The sequence below is a fragment of the Drosophila guanche genome, unplaced genomic scaffold (assembly GCF_900245975.1).
Source record: "Drosophila guanche unplaced genomic scaffold, DGUA_6, whole genome shotgun sequence".
Classification (NCBI taxonomy): Eukaryota; Metazoa; Arthropoda; class Insecta; order Diptera; family Drosophilidae; genus Drosophila; species Drosophila guanche.
The window spans coordinates 2991695-3012984 of record NW_022995748.1 but is presented as its reverse complement, the minus strand read 5'-3'; the positions used below and the strand labels follow the sequence as shown (position 1 = coordinate 3012984).

Genomic DNA, 21290 nt, shown 5'->3' with positions numbered 1-21290 from the left:
TCAATTCTTATACCGTAATTTGTACAGCGCAGCGAATATAAATATATATAAACGTATGTAATCAATCAAATTTAAACTATATAAGTAGTACGTAATTATGGAATTTTTAAATCTAACATGCGGAACAATACTTCGTGTTTGATCCATAAAACTAACAACCAAAACTGCTTGTGAAAGTGACAATACCTAGTGAAGTAAGCTTAGTTTATAGTTCAATAGCAATTATTTAAATTGAATTTCTATTTATTTACCTTCTGTTTGAATTTGGGCACAAATTTTGAATGCTTCTCAAAATGTTGGCCCCTTGGGCATATGTGTAATATTAGAATAATTGCTAAACCATTGTGTACATAAATGCATAGAGAAATGCAACTAGCATAGTTATCTTAAATCCGTATGTGTGTCTTCTTAAATCGAGTTTTGGTCATAGGAGAGATGAACACTGACGAGGCTCTCACCAGTCATGTGCTCATCTAAACGCACTAAGTTCTTTATGATCTCTTTTTCTGTTTGAGAGATACTCAAGCTCTCGGGGCTGTGTGGACAATAATAAAACAAAATATGTTAGCCGGAAAGCCATATATGACAATACTTAATCACACCATTGCCATGACCGTTTGTATATAATCTAACCTAATATATGTATCAAATTGGCTAATAAATGTTTCTGTGAGTCATTTATCTAAGTGTATATAATGCCAAATTAAGAAAATAATAGCATAATAATCAAATAGAAAAAAAACGAGCACTACTTAATGTAATAATAATAACTATAGCTACATTATGCCGGAACCGGCTACGTACTATTTTAACTCCTAGCCGAACATTAATGTTGTATGTGAAAGCAGCTCTAAGAAACGCTAAGCAGCCATAAAAGTAACCCATACACTTTCATCGGAAGAGAACAAATATAGACAGACAAATACCATAAGTATATTCCACACCAGATATATATACGAGTAAAATATCCATACTATAAATGTAAAAAGGAACTGCGGACAGCCGGAGCTCACATTATTTCAACGAAAAGTTTCATGCTAGAAAAAAGAAAGGTTTGGATCATCAATACTGGAACTGTGTATATATAAGACAAAATCAAACAATGTATTCTTTATGTTTATTGAGCGTACTGTATACAAATTGCTACAAATTAAATCAAAGTCAAATATTGAAAAAAACAAATGGAGATCCCTTTTCTGGCAACACCCGCCCATGTTGTATAATTTGAATGGTCGATAAACCAAGTTAATATACATATATATACTTATATACGTACATATATACTTCAATGTATGCTCATAACAGAACAACAAATCCTTAATAATATTCATGAAATGCAACTGAAAAGATTCCGAAAGACTCAAGCTCAATACCAAAAGATTTTCATTTAACATCCAGCTTCCCAAAATAATTTACCAAAAATATTACTCAAATTTATTTAAAGAGTTATGACACTGTGAACGAGAAAAAACTACTGCGTGACATCTGGCTATACGAATTACCATATTTAAACGTCTAAATTCAAAACTAAAATATACCTTAACGAAAATTGTATTTGGAACTCAATAAAATGAACTTGTTAAGAATTATGCCAACAAATATTGAGTGTATTTTGCTTTTATTTGAAACAACTTTCAGCCTACAACTTAATGATTAGATTCATTGATTTGTACAGAACCCGAAACACTTGGGATTGGATGTCGCTTCTCTGTCGCAACTCCCAGCAAACATGGCGGTGGCTAAGACTAACAACAAAAATATATTAAATAAATATGATTCGTACAATTAGGAAACAAACTATAATCACATCAGTGCTACGGTGTAAAAGATGAAAGAATGCACTCGGGTTCAGAATAGGTTCGAGGTTGCTTCGGAATGTTTTGAAATTTATTTATGAGACAAATTCTGAACCGCTTTGAACTCGTCTGCACCACAGAGCGAAAGCCAACGAAAAATGTGAAAATTAAGGAATTTTCATTATCGCCGTACTCCCTGGTATTCGCCATTGGAACGCCCCTTACCTGGGAAACCACGGGCAAAGGGCGCTTTTGCATTAGTGGTAACATAGTAGTTTCCTCGAGCTCTGAAAAGTATTAGCAACATGACTATAAAGACATTAAGGAGGACATGAGTCGGTACTAACTTGTGTGAGCAGTGCTCGCCCATTAGAACGTACTCGGAATCCTTGGGCTCGCACCAGCCTATTAGGTATGTAAACAAGTTGGGACAGGGACCGGCATAGAAGCCCCGAGTCGTCGTTATGGACTCTATAAAATAGGGAGTGACTTTGGTGTGGTCGCAGGCCAAGGTTTCTGGAAAATCCAAACAGAATTGTATGTAAGAAAAGCCAAGGATGAACCCTATCGGAGGTACTCACGGAAGAGTGTGGCAGAGCCTACACAGGCCGGCTGTCTGGTGCCGCCATTCACATAAAAGTCCGCGTGTCCACTGGAATGCCATTGACCGAGTATCCCCGCTCCTGTGTGCACAACATCCACAAAGTTGGCATCGGTGGTGTCCAGATCCCTGGAGTTGTTGGCCCCTGCGTAGAAGAATATCGTTGGATCCAGGGCAGTGATGCGCCCCAACTTTCCCTCCTCGGGCTTGAGATAGTTGGCCACCAGTCCGGCTATGTGGGCACCCACGCTGTAGCCGATGAAGTGAAGGTCATCGGGCTGCACCCCGCGCGGATGTCGGGCGAGGTACTTGACCAACTGGGAGATGCAGAGGCTGCCGAAGCGGGGCGCCCAGTCCATCTGGCTGAGGCAGGGCTCCTTCACCGCATCGGCATAGTCCACGATGATGATGTTGTAGTCGCCCACGCTGAAGTAGGCCTCCCGCAAGTCGGGACTGGGACTCAGATCGCGACCTCCCCCGAAGCCGTGGATGATTATCTTCGTCGGATGGCGGGGATTGAAGTGCGTGTAGTAAAGGGCGTTGGCATCGAGCACATTGATAAACTCGGGCTGCTCCTGGGTGCGGCGCGTATACAGATAGAACTGAATCTTCGGATGCGGGCAGCGGTACGGCTTCTGCAGGCAGGACTCCGTCACATAGACTTGGGTTTGGTTTTGTCCCGCCGCCACCGCCGCGGCCACAACGCCAGCATTTTGGGCAGCTGTGAGAAGAGAGAAATTAAGTGGAAGTTGAATCTGGTGTGGATGTTGGTAAACGTGTTTCACGCTCCGCTTCAGCTTCGGCTTCAGCTTTGGTATTACACTTAATTACATAAGCCGCTGGCTTCGACATTGAATGTTTGCAATTTGGCACGCTGCAAATGTCATGCGATTGCGTTTCTGCTGCAGTTGTAGTTGCAGATGGAGTTGCAGTGGCACGAGCAATGCATGCAGACAGCAGAAAGTAAAAGTCACCCAAGTCAGGCAGTTGGACAAAAACGGAAGTGACGATGCCTCTTGCCTGTTGCCTGTTGCTCTTTGTTTGCTGTTTGCTGTTTGCTGGGTCTATTTTTGACAAAACGTGCTGCTGGCAATGATATAACTGGAGCTGACAACTGGATACGGCATGAATATGCGTAATTTGTGCGGCATATTCATGAGGGGTCATAAGGAAATACCATTCCAGATGGGCTTGACTGGTAGTGGGAGCCATTGTTAGTGGACAGATATGCGCGTTATGGTTCCAAATATTTTTAAGAAAAAACACCAAAACATTCAAAGAATTTTTAATATTTTTTTTTGTCCATGCAAAATTCTTGATAAATTGAAACTCAATAATAAAATAAACATATATATATATTTAAATTTGGTGTCCATAAATTAATTGAAAAGTAATTATAATCCAATGTTCAGTTAAAGTTCAGCTCCAAACCCCGAACTAGTTCCCATGACGAGCACCTCGCTTGATGTGAGCTCACGGCATGTGTAAGAAGCCCCAGCAATGCGCATTGCATGCAAATGGCCAAATTAAAATCTAACGAAATTGCTGGAGAATCGACCTTCAGCTGGCTCAGTGGGCGGCAGGTAATATCAACTGGCACACTTGTGATTGGCGTACATAAGGAGCTAAGCAAGAGGCAGAGCCAGATAATGCAACCGGTCTTGTAGACTATTACAGATGAAGAGTTTTGCTGCTTGGCTGAGCACTGGAAAGACCCGAAACATATCATAACTGCCTTATAGGGCACATACCCCATAGACACAGTGAGCAAGATGGGCAACTGGCTTGTTGTTACCATTTCACTTCACTTCGATTTCATGTTGCGATGACATGTTTTGGTGCTTGTCAGACAAATAGACGGATTGCTGATGAGCTTAGCATGCAATAGGCGGTCAGTTTACATCAGAGGCCTCTGCATAAATCCACTCAACCGCCCACCCCCAGACTCCAGCAAGACTTCAATTAGCAATGGTCGGTACTGCCGTGGTCATGCCTCAATTGTCTTCAACTTTGCTGTTTACATTTGCTTTTCACAATCGTTTATCTGCAGCGCTGCTTTTACCGTGTTATGTAAGCCAATAAGCAAATCAACTTTGTTTTCTACCCCTACCCTAACCATTTCTGTCCTTTTTCCCATGTTAAATTAACGCATTCCAATTAAATGACTTTTTGGTTTTTGTTTACATCTATTGTTTGGAGAAAACCCGAGTGGAAATCATGGAAATTGTGCTGCAATTGGGTTGGATTTGTGGCCGAGGGTGTCCAACTAACACAAATCACAATCCAATGCCTAAAACGGAAGCCGGCAAAAGGCGGAAGACCCAAACACGAACTCCTCATCGTTCGCTAAGTGAAAAATGTTTTGGTTTGTTTTGGGGCTCGTCTCTGTGGTTGCTCTCTCTCTATTTTGTGGGCTTTTTATGTTTATGTTGCCATGAGTCACATACATTGTATGGCTTTGAGTGGTTTTTTGTTGAGACTATTGGTAAATTGGCTTGATCTCGATGCTGATATTGAGTTTTGTGTGTCAAAACTGGTCCATAATTAAGCTAAAGAAATCAATTATGGAAGTATCCATGGAATAAATTCTTGAACTTCGAATTATACTTTGACTTGTTTGACCCACTTTATTAATTTGACTGGTGCTTGGAGTGCTTGGGGTGTCCATTAACCTGCAGTCTCGAATAATGATTGCCCCAGCATTAACCTGCCCAAAATCCTTCATCCAACTGCCCCCCCCTGACCATGGCTCCACGTCACAGTTTGCCAGTGACACGCACCTCGGCAATGCGCGTACCCCGCCATTAGCCGGCCTCAGTGAGAGACCAGTGGCTGCCAGGGCTGGGAATGTACGGCGATGACACCTTCATCAGCAGCTAAACATATAACTTGGTCAAGTAGTTAATATTGCAACAGCAGTGAAACAGAAACAAGCAGCAACGAAGAGTGTCAAGGTGGAGGTGTAAATGAACATAAATATGAATTTAAATGAAAGACACGAATTATGAGGAATTCCAGAGCATTCGTCTAGCAGCATAAACGAACGGTAGCCACTGCAATTAATTAGCTAGCGAGAGGCAAGAGATTACCATGATAAGACAAAGGCAACATTTGTGCGCGAGATGAGCCATGAAAATATCAATGCCTGGCACAGACAATAAAAACTTTCAAGTATTTGTCAGAGCAACGACATTAGAAGTGCCTATAAAAATAGTTTTGGGAATATCCATGCTTTTATATAAACAATACCGAGCAGACGAAGCAAGGTCAACGCGGGATGACTCCGCACAAAATAAAGAAAAGAAACTCATGCATAAGTATTGTGCAACTACTCGCATTTAAAAATGAAATTTATGCCATCAGTTTAGGCAGTTGACGCAAATTTAAAGTGTCAACAGCAAACAGCAAACAGCCACAGCCACAGCTGCCAGCAGATCTACAATGACAGGCCCAAAAGAAAGGCCAGGCACAAACCAATTCAGGCACGGCCGAAAATAAAGGTTCCAACCAGCAGCAGGGCGAAAGTAAAAGTTTAACGTAAACGTCTCTCTCTCTCTCTCTCTCTCTCTCTTTTGAGTCTTTCTTTTCCGTCTCAACTTTAGTTTCTTTTAGCACATACGAACCGGCGAATTCCAGACGGGAGATTGTGGCACTAATCAGGAGGATGAAGTGCAGCAAACCGGATGAACCCACCAATGCTTTTGGCTTCGTCACAATTTTGAACTGCATTTCTTGGCTTGTTGTTTTTTTGCAAACTCTCTTGAGTATTCACTTTGCGTTTTGGTTACTTGCAACTGGAATTTGATTATATAACCGAACTATGCTTGCGGTTCAGCTCTTCACAGGCCATGGGTCAAGGTCTGCAATGTGTTTTGTTGTCTAACCAAAGGTGTGCACTCTTTCACAGGCACCAGCTTGAGAGCTGGTCATTGGACTCGATTTCGATTTCAGTGCGCAACAAGACGACGAAGCTGGCGGGGCATAATTCCGGCTGCCCCAGCAGAAATTGAATCAATTTTGTTTACTTCACTTCTTTTATATATTTTGCGGGCACGCGCGGGTGTTTCAAACGCAACACGAATACTCTCGGGGTGGGGTTGGGGTCTCGCGGAATCCGTGCGTGTGCGCTCGGCTGGAGCTCTCTCGAGCGATTGCAGCCCGAGTTCGTGTCTTCAGTCGTTTGTCTTGGAGCTTTCCCCGAAAAACCATTGGCCAAAGCTTGCTCTGGAATGAAAGCTTTTTTTCTGTAATGCTAAAGCTTATTTATTTCACGCTGCGAACGGTGAAGCTCTGCCACATCCATTTCAACATCCACCAGCGGACCCTTAGCAAAGGGGGAAACCTCGTGGGTTGTGAGGAAATACGACCCAATGGCGCTGTAAGGGATGAGAGCAGAGTCCAAGATAAGAGAGAATTTAAAGGGCATAAATCTATACCTCTGCGAGACAAAGTATCCCATCTGGATGTTGGGCATGTTCGAGTACTGGCTGCAACGCTGCGAGAAGAAGTCGAACCAGCCGCCGCACTGCTGGGCCCAAAATCCAGTGCTGGTGGTGATGGACTCCGCATAGTAGACGGCCGAACGATAGTGATTGCAGTTGTAGAAGCGCCAGGAGCTCACGTAGCTGCAGCCGCGCTGGTTCAGCTGATCAAGGTTGGGGTAGAAGTCCGCATGTCCCATGGCAGGCAGCATGGAGAAAAAGAAGGGATCGGTGTGAATGATGTCCACAAAGTCAGCGTCGCTGCTGTCGAGCTTGTGCTGCAGCGAGGCCTGCATCATGAAGCCAGGTCCAGCTGGGTCCAGGCCAGTGATCCGTGCCAGGGGCTCAGTCACATAATTGGCAGCCATTCCTGCCACCTGAGCCCCCAGACTGAAACCAATCAGGTGTATGTCCTCCCGTTTGTATATGCCCGCTGACAACAGATTGTTTATCAACTGAGCCAGGCACTCGGACACAATGGGAGCATTGGTAACAGCCCAGGGAAAGTAGCAGGGAAAACGAACCAAACTCCCGTAATCCACGGAAATCACATGGACGGGCTGGGTTTGCAGCAGGACATCTCGCACCTCCAGACTGGGCGTCAGATCACGATTGCCGATGAAGCCGTGTATGAGTATTTTAAGAGGTAGTCTGGGCCTAAATATCTCCGCCTGGGGATCGAGGGGATCTACTTCCACGGGTTGATCACGTGTGTTGCTAAAAACAGTCTGGGTTGAGCATGATTCCAACCACTTACGATTCCAACTCACTTTGTGTAGAGCCAAAAGGTAATGCGAGGATTTGGACACTTGTTCTCCGCAAACACACAGAATTCGGGTAACAATCCACGCAGCTCCATCTCCGCTAAAGTGTGTCCAAAGAGTAGAAATGCCAGCAGGAGATGGCTCCCATTCCATCGATATTCGCTCATTGCAAGTGCCTAAACTGCTCTACGACTTCGTTCTAACGTCGATTCTATTAAATTTGCCACGCCAAACATTGAAAATTGCATACGAAATGAGGGGGCCCATATAATGTGCATGTGGGCTGATAAGAGAGTCAAGGTTTCCGGAGCGGGTTAGGGTTAGCCAGTAGGTCAAGGTCGTAGCTCGTGCGCGGGCTGGAGTCGGTTGGGCTGAAGCTTTCTGCGGGCATAGAAGGTGACATTGAAATTCGGTGAACGCCATACATTACCGAGAAACAAAAATCCACAATAATTCAATCAAAAAGAGTTACTTCCAGGGAACTTGGCTAATTATTTAAAATAAATTATAAATAATATGCGAAGCAACTAGAGAAATCACAAATAATCCTATGACAAAGGTTCGTCTTCTGCTTGATTCTTCCAGACCAGTGGCCTCTCGAGATCTTCCACACCTGTTTGCAGATGGTTATCGGGATCCTCCAGCTCGCGGAAGCCCTCCAGCAGCTGTGGCTCAAATTCATGGTCGAGCTCATTGGACTCGGGACTCAGGTGGAACTTGGCCAGGTGTCTGCTGTTGTCCACGTCCTCCATTTTCCCCAGGGCATAGGGCGTATCGTTGGCTGTCTTGAGGAAAAAGGAACCCTTCACGTCCTCCGCCACGTGGTAGCCCATCAGGGCCTGGGGGTCGTTGGTTGAGCACAGTCCGATGAGGTGGACCAACCAGCTGGAACACTGGCGACCCCAGAAGCCAACGGTGGAGTTAATGGACTCGGCATAGAAGAGGGGAGCTCTGTAGTGGTTGCAGCTCCCGGGATCGCTGGGGTTCTCCTCCATGCAGCCCGGCTGCTGGGGTCCGAAGTTGGGGTAGAAGTCCACATGGCCCATTGAACGGAGCATTCCCCGACCCAGTACATCCGTGTGGATAACATCCACGAAGTCTGCGTCGCCAGCATCCAAGCGTCGCGCATCACTGCCCAGGATGAACAGAGGCTTGGCCGGGTCCAGGCCCGTAATCCGCTTCAACTTTCGCTTCAAGTGATTTGTGGTCTGACCCGCCACCTGTCCACCAAGACTGAAGCCAATGAGGTGTATCATCTCATTCGGAACTATGCTCCGGTCCACCAGGTTGTTGATGAGCTGCGCCAGGCATTTGCTCACTAGAGGAACGTTTTGCACTGCCTGGACATAGCAGGGATAGCGCACCAGTGGCCCATAGTCAATGGAGATTACATAGACATCCTCATGGTCCAGCAGCACTGGCCGAATTAAGGAGTTCGGGGCAAAGTCTCGATAGCCCGTGTATCCATGGATCAGTATCTTTAGAGGGCGCGGGGGCTGAAAGTCCCAGGGATTGAGATTGAGTGGGTCCAGTTGGGTGGGACTATCCCGAGTTGCGCTGAAGAACAAAGCTCTGAGTGAGTGCAGAAGCAGTGGCACTGACAGCTACTTACTTGGAGTAAAGCCAGAAGGTAATATTTTCATTGGGACACTCTCCACGCATCACAAAGCATGCCGGATCGAACAGTCCGACCAGAGGATTGTCTTTTGCCAACCAGACGAAAGCTGTTCAAGGAATACCAATGAATGGAGGGGTGGCTCTCCCGGTCACGCCATCGATTCCATCACTTACCCAGCAGGTAGAGCCCCTGCGCCAAAAGCTGCATTGCTCCAAAATTTTCTAACACCGACTGTGTTTCGGGCATTGAAAGTTGCTGCTATTTAAAGTCTGGCAATTATCTAAGGCTGAAGCCAATTGGTTCCGGCGGCGGCATATATAAGCACCCACACAGGTGCCAAAGCCAATTGGTGTCAAATAAGAACGAAAGTAGTGTGAGCTCATGTAGATCGTTAGACGTTTCACTTTCAAAATAAACAAACAAAAATGTTACTTGTTGGTCTATGTAATGGCCAACAAATGAACAGTTCTTTTAATTATCAAAAAAAAAAAAGTTCTACTATAGAAAAAATTGTAATTCAATACAAAAATTGAGTCCTCCAAATCTATCAGAAAAAGTCGGCATGGTTCCTTAAGAAACATATTGGGTTAATTTATTTGAGTTTTACATGGCTCTGTTAACATCAAACACAATAACAGAAAGGGTGACATAGCTAACAGCTTGTGACACACTGCTCCACAGATTCAGCAAATGTGGTATTTATTTACATTTTATTCTCTCTTATAGCACGTTTAACTTTCTCGGAGGCAGGTCGTTTTTATAGATCGAGATATTCCTCTTTGTTTTATATAATTATTCCACATTTCTTTATTAGATTCCAGTATCTTTTAAGACGCTCGCCTTCTTTCCAGACGTTGTTGTTCTTATGTATGTCGCAAAGGTGTATATTCCATGTAGTTACCATATAGAATAAATGAAAGCTTATTCCACTTATCAGAGAATGGATTTTGCAATAGGCTAAAAGTATTAGTGTGGAATTTACAGTCACAAGAGCTGGTAATATTAAATAGAATATCAAAATCGAAAATAATTATTCAGGATTTGGTATGTTTACGGTATATTTTGAAGATAAGAAAGTATATTTTGCTATATTTTGGTACATTTTAGAGGGTCATGCGGGCATATTTTATTTACACACAATTTACATTGCTGCTGAACTTTTTATTTAATCCCTAATTTATAAATAAACCTGTATAAACAAGTTTTTAGCAGTAATCCAATCCTGTAGATTATTCATCCATCCATCGCATCAAATTATGTGCTGAGCGTTGAGGATGCTAGCCAGCTAGTATTATTACACTGAATATGAAAACAAATACACACAAAAGATTGCCGAACATCGACAGATGATAATGATGATAATCTGTGCGAACCACAACAACATCTTATATAATGGCCAAACGACAAACCTGGGAACACATGCGACAGGTCTTCGCACAGGCGGTAAACGCTGTCCATCCGGAGAAGATATTCGCCGATTTCCAGAGATTCGACTTGCGGCCGCAACGGATTGAGAACGGCAGAGTCTGCATCAAACTGAACGGAGAACAACACGATATAAGTGGGAAAAAATGTCACATAGTCGGATTCGGAAAGGCCGTGCTGGGCATGGCCAACACGGTTCATATGGACTTGGGCCCGTACTCAGCCGGAGGAGTTCTTAGTGTGCCTATCAATACGCTGAAGCAGCCCCCCCAGGGCTTAACCGTCTACGAGGGAGCACCCAACAATTTGCCAGATGACGCGGCCTTGAAAGCAGCCGAAGCCATCAAAGAGTTGGCCCAGAAGATGACTCCCCAAGATGTGCTCCTTGTGTTTGTGTCAGGAGGTGGATCTGCGCTGCTGCCGCTGCCTAGACCACCCCTTGACCTCAGTGACAAGCGAACAATAGCAGATAAGCTGATGAGGCGTGGAGCCAGCATCCAAGAGCTCAACACCGTACGCATTGCCTGCTCGGACATCAAGGGCGGCCGTTTGGCCAGATTTGCTGGCAATGCAGGACTACTGGTTACCTTTGTCTTGAGCGATATCATAGGAGATCCTTTAGAGCTGATCGCCTGTGGGCCCACCATCCAACCGGTGGGTGGAGAATCCGCTGTTGAGGTTCTGAAGAGACACCAGGTGTGGGAGGAGCTCTCTGCGGAAGCTAGAAATGTCTTTGAGGTGTCGCAAAAGCCAGATAACCCTTTGCTGCCCAAGCACAAAGTCTATGTAGTGGGTAGCAATGTCATAGCTACCGCAACGGCAGCACAACAGGCTGCAAAATATGGCTACATTCCCTGCGTCCTAAGCTGTTCTGTACAGGGTGAGGTGGAGCAAGTGGCAGCCGACTATCAGCGCCTGCTGCAGGGCATAGGGGAGGCCAGGCAGCATGGCATCTGTGAGGAGCAGCTGAAGGAGAAGTACGCCTTCGGAGAAGATAGTTTCCAGGATTTTAAGGCGGCTTTAGGGCAGCACTTGAGCAGTCAGATGCCGCTGTTACTCATTTGTGGTGGCGAGCCAGTGATCAAAGTTTGTAAAGAGATCCAATATTAAGATCTCACATTAATGTTATAATGTATTTCAGGTCACAGGTCAAGGTGTGGGAGGACGTAGTCAGCACTTGGCCTTGCTGATGTCACAGACTCTACATCGCGATGAAACGCTGCGTGATTGCACCTTCCTAAGTGCCGGAACAGATGGCATTGATGGACCCACAGATGCAGCTGGAGCCTTTGGAGACAGCAGCGTCATTGAGTCATTTCTGGCGAACCACACGCTGGACGAACTAGCCGAGATCCTGCGCAACTGCGACAGCTACAACTTGTATAGGAATCTCTCGGATGGCGACTACCACGTGCGCACTGGCCACACAGGAACCAATGTGATGGATCTACACTTGCTCGTCGTGCCATAGTGGAACGCCATAGTGAATGTGGGGCAATTTGTTAATAGAGCTGCTCTTGAACTGCAGACGGGCAATAATCGTTTAAATTTGTTTTTACGATTTTCCTCTTTAATTTTTGTCTATCAAATTTTACGACTTTTTTCATTAACATTTTTAATATTCAGTCAAATTTAAATAGTTTCAAGATCTTTATGCTCCGAGGCGAGACCCTGCAGAGTGACAGCATAAAAGGCAATTAGCTCTCCACTCAGTCATTCCCTTGTTACGAAATCAGCAATGGCATTTAGACATTTTCGGCATAAGTTGTCTTGATTATAATTATCCGGTAGTGGCAGATGTGATAAATCAATTTGTATGTACGATTATTATAAAGCATAAATATATTCGTGTAATACCCGGGCACCATGCCTCTCCTCTCCTTTGTACTGCGGCTCATACAAATGCGCTGCTAATAAATCATCTTAATTGTTCGAAACGCCAAAGGCAAACAGTAGCAACAGCAGTCTCAGCGGCAGCTCCAGCAGCAACTACAACAATAGCCAGCGATAATTGCAATTAAACATTTAAATTTATTCGTCTTTTTTTTATTTTTAGCATGGCTGAAAACTAAAACGCGGCGCGCGCCCAGTTGCAATATAGAAATTTGTACTAACCGACACTTTGAATGCATACTTTTATAATTGCAATATATTCTAGCCTTTCTATTGCTGTTTCGTTTCTGTTACTGTCTCCCTCTATCTTTCAGCGCTTTTCATTGTTTACTCGGCGCTCTGCCGCGCACTTTCCACCATTATAAAATAATCACATTCGCCTGTCCCTCTTGTGCTATTTTTGCTCGATTAAGCTTGTTATTAAATGCAACCGCCTGCACAGACATTAGCCGCCAGCTGAGATGACTAACTTCTGATTCCTGTAAGTCTGTATTATTCATCGCAGTGCTGAACACACAAACACGATATCAGCGTCACTTAGCTAGAGAGTGTCAGCTATTACAGAAGATACATATGCTAACATAAGTTTTATCCCTCATCAGGGGTGGGAGATCCTTGGAGGATTGTTTCGCATGCCTGTTTTTTATTTGAACTATACAAACATTTTCAATTGATTATCGTAACTTCAATCGTAAATCTCTCTACGCGCAACTTCAGAATCATTTTAAATTGAAACTGCTGCTCTGTGTGTGTGCTCCGATTTGACGCTCACATTACGAGTACATTAATTAAGCGCTGCCTACATGTCGGTCGGCTCCGCCCACTCTCAGATCTACATGTGACGATTAGAAACACTTCCGCTTCCGTTTTGCGAGACTTGTACTTATGTACATGCCATCATCATCGCCATCACCATCACCATCACCATCATCCGCAGCTGCTATATTTAACATTATTATTAGCCAGTGACCACCATCAAGTCCGCCTCATCCTCCCACATGGCTGGAGCAGCAGCAGCAGCAGTAGAAGCTGTGGAATGTCGCGTCAATTTGTCTGCCTGTGCATATGGCATGGCATTAATCTCAGTGTAGAGTACCCAGCCTGGTACCCATCTTCCCATCGAGTAGCGGCAGGGTAAGGCTGCGACAGCAACAGATACGGCCATGGAGTGCAAGTGACGCGTTGATTTATTAATTAAGCATTGGAGCGCGGCAAGGCGGCAAGGCGGCAGCTGAGATACCCAGCAACGCGTGGCAACCGATCCGATCCGATCCGATCCGATGCTGGCGATGATGCTAATGAAGTACTCGCTGGAAATTTTAATTAACGATCCCCGATTCGATCGCCATCGCCATCGCGATCGCGTTCCCCAGCATAGACTCTTCCATAGAAGTGTTGACTTATGACATCACACCAAAGCCCCAGCCGCTGCCGCAACAGCTGCCGCTCGCTCTCTCTCTCTCTGATCATTGCCAGACAAACTGACGACGCTTATCACAGACAACAGAGACACACACGGAGAGCATACATCACATTGAACATTGCGCATACGCCACGTGGCCCCAAAGGCGAGCAATTCAAAAATGTTCGCACTCTGTAGCGACATCCACGAATTCCGTTCTTCTGCTCTTAATTTGTCTAGACAATGGCAAAGTTCACTCCGAGCAAATATAATTTGGGCAAAGTTCAATTAGCGCTCTGTAGCTTGCCTTAGTTGGAGCTGAGGCCACAAAAGATAAAGAAAACTGAATGAGAAGAAAGATCGCAATTTGCATATTACTTCGAAATTGCCTTGACTAACCCCATGAATCATCAGCACAGAGATCTTCAGCTGGAATCTCTTAATTTGAAGCACATGCTGAACATTTGAGCGTTGCAGTACAGCGAACTTTATCCGCAAATTCTCAAGAGAGAATTGTTCAAGAAAACATTGCCAATTGACAGCAGTGTCTTGGCCTGTACAATTTTTGTAACTGAATCATTCAAAGTGAACCAACCCAAAGGGTGTTTAAACTTCGGAGTTGTACTCGTGATCTTGCAGCAGTACAACCTGAACATATGTATGTGTGGTTTGAAATTACATCCTCCCACTTTCCAGTTATCATGGTTATTGATCTGTTCATGTGCCGAATGCGCAGCTTAATGTAATGTCAATCTGCTCTTTGCCCGGCTCTGAGCACTCAGCTGGCTGCCTCCCGCCCTGAGACCATTAGTGCATTACAAATAGGTGCGGCAGCAACAGCAGCACCAATAAAAACAACACCAGAAGGGTCTTGGCCACAGACGCTGCGGTGCCGTTGACCAACGTGACTGAGATGGAGAAAAAATGTGCGCTCTTCGCATCAGCAGGCCAGCCCAGCAGACGACCTCAAGTGGCAGGCATTGCAATCGAGTTGCTGCCTCTGCCTCAACGCTTGGCCACAATAAGCGAGGCTGCAGCAACCGCAGCGGACTGTGGTAGCAACAGGCTAGAGCTGTAAAGAAGGCAGAGCAGAGCTGCATCCACAATCCACAATCCAGAAGCAGTTCAAGTTTGCGCCGAGGAATTCCTTGCCGCTGAAATAATTAAGCATTGCAACATTGTTTATTGCTGCTGCTGCTGCTGCTGCTGCTGGGTGTTGCAGGCTCGTTTAACAAGGCAGCCAAGTTCTCAACAAGTTCCTCCTCCTGTTCTACAAGTTTTTTCCCTCTTTTTTCCTGCTGCTGCTCCAGCATCAGTGGAGCTGGTGCCACTCGAAGGAATTTCCATTTTATTTACATTTAGAATGTGCCGAACGGAGTCGTCGCATGTAAAGCGGGCCAAATCGAAAGCTATTAGAACTTATTAGCATATCAAGCAGGAGCATGCATTATTTAGTGGCAACAATGTTGCTTCCAAACAACGGAAGAAAATCTAACAGAGAAATTTATATTCTTTTTACTACAAAGGATCTACAAGAAACTTATGTACCATCGCACTTGTTTGAGTTTCAACAAAAGCTAAAGATAGCAATCGATTTATGTGCACTTTGATAGTACAAATTCAGGTAATTGTTGTGTCCAGCCAAAGTTAAATGATCACTTCCCATGCGCTTTATTTACGGAACTGCCAGTCGCCAAACTACAATTTCCCGGCACTACAATTGTGAGAAAGTGCCAGTGCCGCAGTGCTGCTACTGCGACTGGCCATAGCCTCCAATCTCGATTGAGTTGGAAAGGAAACACAAAAAAAAAAAAGAAATACTCGTAACAACAAAAATTTTCCATAACCTCAAAAAAATGCGTCGGCTATTTTTAAAATGCGCAATCTGCGAGATGCGTGCCCATGTCCGTCCGGCTGTCCAGCTGTCCGGCTGTCCGTCTGCCCGGCTTTCCGTCCGTCTGTTGATGCCGCCAGCTGTGTGCCAAGACAACGCAGCAGCCTCTCTCGCTCGCTCCCTGCGTCTCCCCACTCGCCATGTGTTGTCTGCGTTTATTGATTTATTAGAAAATTCCAATGAACAAGTTTTAATACACGACACAGCGACCGATGGAGTCGATGTTGTCAGCATGCTTGTTGTGCTTTTTCTCTGTGCTGTGGTTGTTGCTATTTTTTCTGTTGTTGCAGCAGCAAAAACAATGCAAGAGCGTGAGAGAGAGAGAGAGAGGGGGCACGAGTGGCAGCAACTGGGAAAAGTAACAAGTGCAATATTTTAATTACGTTGCAACAACAACAACAACAACAGAAACGACCACAAGATCAGCAAGTTGCAGCAATGCAGCAATGCAGCATGTTGCATTGATTTGGCCAGCCAGCGCTGCCAGACAGGTGCAAAGTGTGTGCTGGGCCAACGTTGCGCATGGTTAATGTGAGACAATTTATCAGACCTAAGAAGGTTGTTCTAATGAAGGAACTCAACTACTAAAGCATTGCCAATGGATGGCCCTGTGCTCAGTAATTGTCAAGACTTCCCCAAAAATATGTAATTATAATAAAAGAAATATTCCAAAAATCTTTTTCTCTTCGGAATTACAAGTACTTTAGCTATGAGGCTCAGCAAATCTGCTAAAATACTACCAAAACAGTCTGGCAGCGCCAACGTCTCTAAACATTTTGCAATCAACTTTGATTTGCATTAGCAATGCTGCACTCTTGAAGAGCAGAGCCCGTCAATAAAAGAGACAAAAATAAACCGAAGCGGTTGAGAGAGCAGCCGAAAAGTTAAATATGTAACAACTCTGCCGGAGAGCCCAAAGAAAGTCGAGCTGAGATCTGTGACTGAGATGGAGACTGGGATTGGGGCTGAGACTGCGACTGAGTCCGAGAGAGTTGAAATATTGTAATTGTCTTCAGCTGTCCGACTGACTCTGACTTGTTTGTTATTGTTTCTTGAGCTGGTGTTGTTTTTATTTTTTTTGTTTGGCTTGATTAATAATTAATCGCACACACACACACATACACAGCCCATACAGACACATGCAAATGTGCCGCTGGTTTTAATTACTCAACTTAAATGGCGCTTTGAGCGACTTAAGCAACTTGATACTGTGCGACATTGTAATGGTGTGCGTAGGGCTAATATACATACACACATACATACATGTGTGTGTGTGTGTGTGTGTGTGTGTCTGCCGATCGACTCTCACTACTACGAGCTCGAAACTAACTAACTAGCTCGCCACGGTTGCTGGCACTGGGACTGGGGCTGGGGCTGGTGCTGCTGCTCGGCTCGGCTCCAGCTCCGGATCGCTTTTGACTCGCGCTGCCTGTTCGCCTTGCCTCGGCCGCTGAGGCCGCTCATTCAGTTTTTTGCGCTCAACGCTCGTTGTACGGAACCGAAAAACGTTCGTCGCCTCCGATTTGGGCTTGTCGCCAAATCAAAAATTTGTTTACCACAGGCCCAGGCCCAGGCCTCAGTCGAATATTCTAATAATTTTTTTCTTTTCTCGCTGGACATCCGCAAAAGTCGGAGCAAAAGTCGCGGAAAAACAAAAAGAGTTAAGGCTGCAGCAGGTCCCAGCGACAGCGACAGCGACAGCAACAGCAACAAGTGTCACAGATAGCAGCTGGTGCCCTAAGAACAGTAAACAGCTCTTAAAGTTCTCTCCGATCCGATCCGATCCGATCCGATACGATACGAACCCATACGATCCGTTGTGCGCCTCTCCTCTGCCTCCCCCCGCTGCGCTTCAGAGCTCGCCTCGAGTTGGGTTCCGCGATTGTTCGTTGTCGTCGTGGTCGTCGATTTTGATTCGTATTATAAAAAATACAAATTTGTATTCATGTGCTTGTGTGTGATGGTGTGTAAAAGCCAAAAGCTAATAGCCAAAAGTCTGAGCTTTGCCTGAGCCATGTGAAGTGCCAGTGATTTCCATACCCGAAAGAGCGCAAAGAAATCGAAAAGAGTATCTCGTGTATATCCATCCCATGCTGCCCCCTCTGCGCGCACCCGTACGAATATAATGTATGCAACGTTCGTGAACTGCCAGAATTGGTTGTTGTTGCAGTTGCAGCCAAAGGATTTGTGGATTTTGGAGCGTAACTGAGCCTAACCGCAGCAGGTGCACCAGGTAAGTGACAGGCCTCAGCTGGATAACGCGCATACGCCACAGTGGATGCGTGTCCAATGCCAGAAACTAATCCAATTGCTGTAGAAACAGCCTTTGCTGTACTTCATATAGTTTCAGTGGATAACATGTTGCTAAGAAATGCTCATATATAAATGCCCACAAGGGAAGGCTACTACTTATCTCGGGTTGGACTGAGGGGAATTACGCAAAAGACTTTGAACAAGAAGGGAATCAGCCAAAAGAACTGTTTTGCAAAACGAATGATTAAAGTGTTAAAGAGTGGAGCAAATCTGCCTAGAATTTCATAAGACTTCTCTTTGTGAAATTCCATCATTATGAGCCCTTATCTTGTGAGTTTCGAATGCATATCGAGTGTCAATTGAATATTCATCGCAACAAGTGATGAACTAAATCAACGGCATTCCACACAAATCACAATTAGCGCCTGACACTGACATTGGCCGTGGCAGGAACCCTTTGACCATGCCTTTGACTACAAGTCGCTAATTTATGACGCCATTTGCTTAATTGAATAATTTAATGTGACTGGGCTGGGCGGGGCGTGGTTACACTTTACTTTGTTATGGATTCGACATCGATATCGATTGCATAAGCTAGAACGAGAGCCACGATCCCACACAAGCCATGGTCCACATTTGTAACTGCATCGAAATCTGTCTCTGGCTCGCAATCTGCAGCTCTGTATCTGTATCTGTATCTGTATCTGCGACTATCGTAGTAATGCAGTCAGCTGATTTGCTTTGCTAATCAATTGACGTTTTATTGGAATCCAGAGAGCAGCCCACCAAAGCAGACTTAAAGTCTGACTACACAATGCTCAATTAGATTATTAATTGCGCTGTGATTGTGCATAAAATTAGTTTATCCCACTAAAAACTCACGCTGGCTAGGTGCGAAAGGCACTGAAAATAAAACTTAAAACCGATAACAAAACCAAATAGCAGCAGCAACAGCTGACGAAGAGACCATGAAGGTCTACCACTTTCGGAAATTCGACAAAAAAGCGAAATAAAAATCGTGAGCACGCAATGAAGCTGGCTTCCATCTCCAGCTCCTCTCAGACCTCAGACCTCAGACCGGGCTGGCAAATCACGTTGCTGATAACAACAACTAAACAATGCGGCAATAATTTGCTGGCCAGCACCACCCCTGACATCCCCTTACAGCAAGCATCTGTGGGCAAAGTGGCTACTGGTCATCAGCATCCGAGGCGGAGGCAACCGGTAACTGGCTTAGGCCAACATTTTTATCAAAAGTGGTGGCATTAGTTGGTCTCCGCCGCCACCTCCCGGACCCAAACTCGGCACAGGCTTACATGCAAACGAAACTGGTCACACTGGACAGGGGCGGCGGTGGAGAAAGGATGAAGCAGAGCGAGAGAGAGAGAGAGAGAGACGAGACTCCCAATAGTTTCACTTATTTTACACGCATTTCTTAACGATAAATAAATTCCACAAGCAGATGCTACCAGCAACAACCACAGCCAGAGCCACAGCCAACAACCAGAGCCTGGCCCAGCTCGGCCCGGTCAGCAACAACTTTTGCTATCACGTTTCCATGCAAACAACCCAGCAACAAAAATATTTTCATTGGTGTTCGCTTGTACTTGAATTGCTCCATGGAGTGCGGAGAGCAGCGGAGTTCGGGGGTGGAGACTGGAGGCTGCAGCACTGGCTGGGGCATGCACCAGGGGAGACAGGTGGCTGCAACTGCAACTAATGCCAGCTCTAGTCAGGTGCTTGCTGGCTGCTGCTCGTGGACTTTGCACCGGTCTGTTTGCCGTTTGGGCAATTCTCAGTCGGAATATTTCCGCCTGATGTGGCGCCTCAAGGCAATTGAGAATGATATCCGATACTACAGGCTGCCGTTCGATGGGGCATATGAACAGAATCAAATCATTCATGTTGCACAAGCTTCTCGGGGATTGATGTTTGATAGTGTAATTCCTCCTCTATGAGGTTTCTTTAGAGTCTCTTAAGGATTGAAAATCGTTCTCTCTACTCCATCAGTCACCTGCTTAACTTTTATCTAAGCCAAGATGAATGAACTCGAATTCAAGGTGGTCCCACCAAACGCTTTGGCAACGCTTTCTGTCTGTCAAATCGAAAACTGATCAATTTTGCTTTTTATTTTATTTCTTCTCTCAAAAATATTGTATAAGGTCATCTTCTTCAGAACCTTGTCATACAGGTTTGCCCAGAAGATGCTAAAATTTGTAGTTTCACCAGCTCTCCACGACTACGCGTAGTATTTGGAATCTCGCTCTATGGGTTGGCCTGTCTTGGGCCACACGTCGTATACCCAATACGGTTCGCTTTTCCAATTCACTTTTGCTCTGGGCCTTTCTCCTCGGCTGCCATCATTCTTAATAAGTATTCCTAAGCATCGTATCAATTTCTTAGATATTTATATTTATTTAATATGATTTATCATGTCTGACACTTGGGCCAAACCACTTGTCAAAGGGGAAACAACAGCAGTAACAAGAACAACACCCAAGTAACAGCGACATCGACAGCATGCTGTGATTTTAGATAAATTCATAACTCAAAACTCAACTTGTCTTGCCTTCAAAGTTCAAATCACTTGGCACTCACTCACACACACGAAAACCTCAGACTCTTGAACACTCACACAGTCACAGCCATGCATGATCGTTCGTGTTTGCATTTGTATTTCATTTTAATTATTTATTTATGCGTTATTTTCGCGCGCGTTCATTTCGATAAGCTCCAAATGGAGAGACACCATTTACATTTACAGTTACATACTCGCATATCGCACATTCGACGAGCTAAAGCCGAATCGGGCTGGGACCTAACTGTTGTTTTTATACCTTAATAAAGGGTATTTTAATTGTAAGCACATACTTGCAACGGGAAGTAGGAAGTATTTCTCTTCAATAAGCCATCGTTCTGTAAGAGTATTCAATGCGTTGAATATCCAACACAGCAACAAGTCAGCTGTTGCCTCTGGCGAAATTTGTATTTAACTTGAAACGAACTTGAAATCGCTCCAAGAGCAAGCGAAACGATAACAAACCGCAAATTCTGTTGTTTTCATTTACTTTATGTTCCGTTTTTGCATTGGGGGCCTTTGGCTCTTCTCTGTAACACAAAAGTCTGAAGTAGTTTCTTACTAGTTCGACATTTGTATGATTAT

The 21290-nt window shown here is 44.8% G+C and overlaps 5 protein-coding genes across 5 annotated transcripts in view; 2 read left to right on the top strand and 3 right to left on the bottom strand.

Annotated features, from left to right (window-relative positions):
• Window positions 1–1045: 1045 nt before the first annotated feature.
• Window positions 1046–6534, bottom strand: LOC117584202 (phospholipase A1 member A). Its single transcript, XM_034272972.1, has 4 exons — window positions 6021–6534; window positions 2378–3118; window positions 2144–2312; window positions 1046–2083 (listed from the first exon to the last, which is right to left on the bottom strand). The coding sequence occupies exons 1-4, from the start codon at window positions 6124–6126 to the stop codon at window positions 1978–1980; spliced, it is 1122 nt and encodes a 373-aa protein (XP_034128863.1). The 5' UTR covers window positions 6127–6534; the 3' UTR covers window positions 1046–1977.
• A 115-nt stretch (window positions 6535–6649) lies between these two features.
• Window positions 6650–7784, bottom strand: LOC117583932 (pancreatic triacylglycerol lipase). The gene is made up of 3 exons (XM_034272614.1): window positions 7649–7784; window positions 6834–7595; window positions 6650–6773 (listed from the first exon to the last, which is right to left on the bottom strand). Exons 1-3 carry the CDS (start codon window positions 7735–7737, stop codon window positions 6650–6652), a joined length of 975 nt encoding a protein of 324 aa, XP_034128505.1. The 5' UTR covers window positions 7738–7784.
• Window positions 7785–8114: 330 nt separating this feature from the next.
• Window positions 8115–9537, bottom strand: LOC117584201 (pancreatic triacylglycerol lipase). The gene is made up of 3 exons (XM_034272970.1): window positions 9434–9537; window positions 9255–9366; window positions 8115–9199 (listed from the first exon to the last, which is right to left on the bottom strand). The coding sequence occupies exons 1-3, from the start codon at window positions 9504–9506 to the stop codon at window positions 8191–8193; spliced, it is 1194 nt and encodes a 397-aa protein (XP_034128861.1). The 5' UTR covers window positions 9507–9537; the 3' UTR covers window positions 8115–8190.
• Window positions 9538–10432: 895 nt separating this feature from the next.
• LOC117584200 (glycerate kinase) lies at window positions 10433–12547 on the top strand. Its single transcript, XM_034272969.1, has 2 exons — window positions 10433–11771; window positions 11827–12547. Exons 1-2 carry the CDS (start codon window positions 10653–10655, stop codon window positions 12154–12156), a joined length of 1449 nt encoding a protein of 482 aa, XP_034128860.1. The 5' UTR covers window positions 10433–10652; the 3' UTR covers window positions 12157–12547.
• Window positions 12548–17509: 4962 nt separating this feature from the next.
• LOC117584156 (protein decapentaplegic) overlaps window positions 17510–21290 on the top strand; it is a 32727-nt gene continuing 28946 nt past the window's right edge. Inside the window, exon 1 of the mRNA XM_034272918.1 lies at window positions 17510–18107. The gene's annotated coding sequence lies outside the window, so the exon portion shown is untranslated. The remainder of the gene's footprint in view (window positions 18108–21290) is intronic.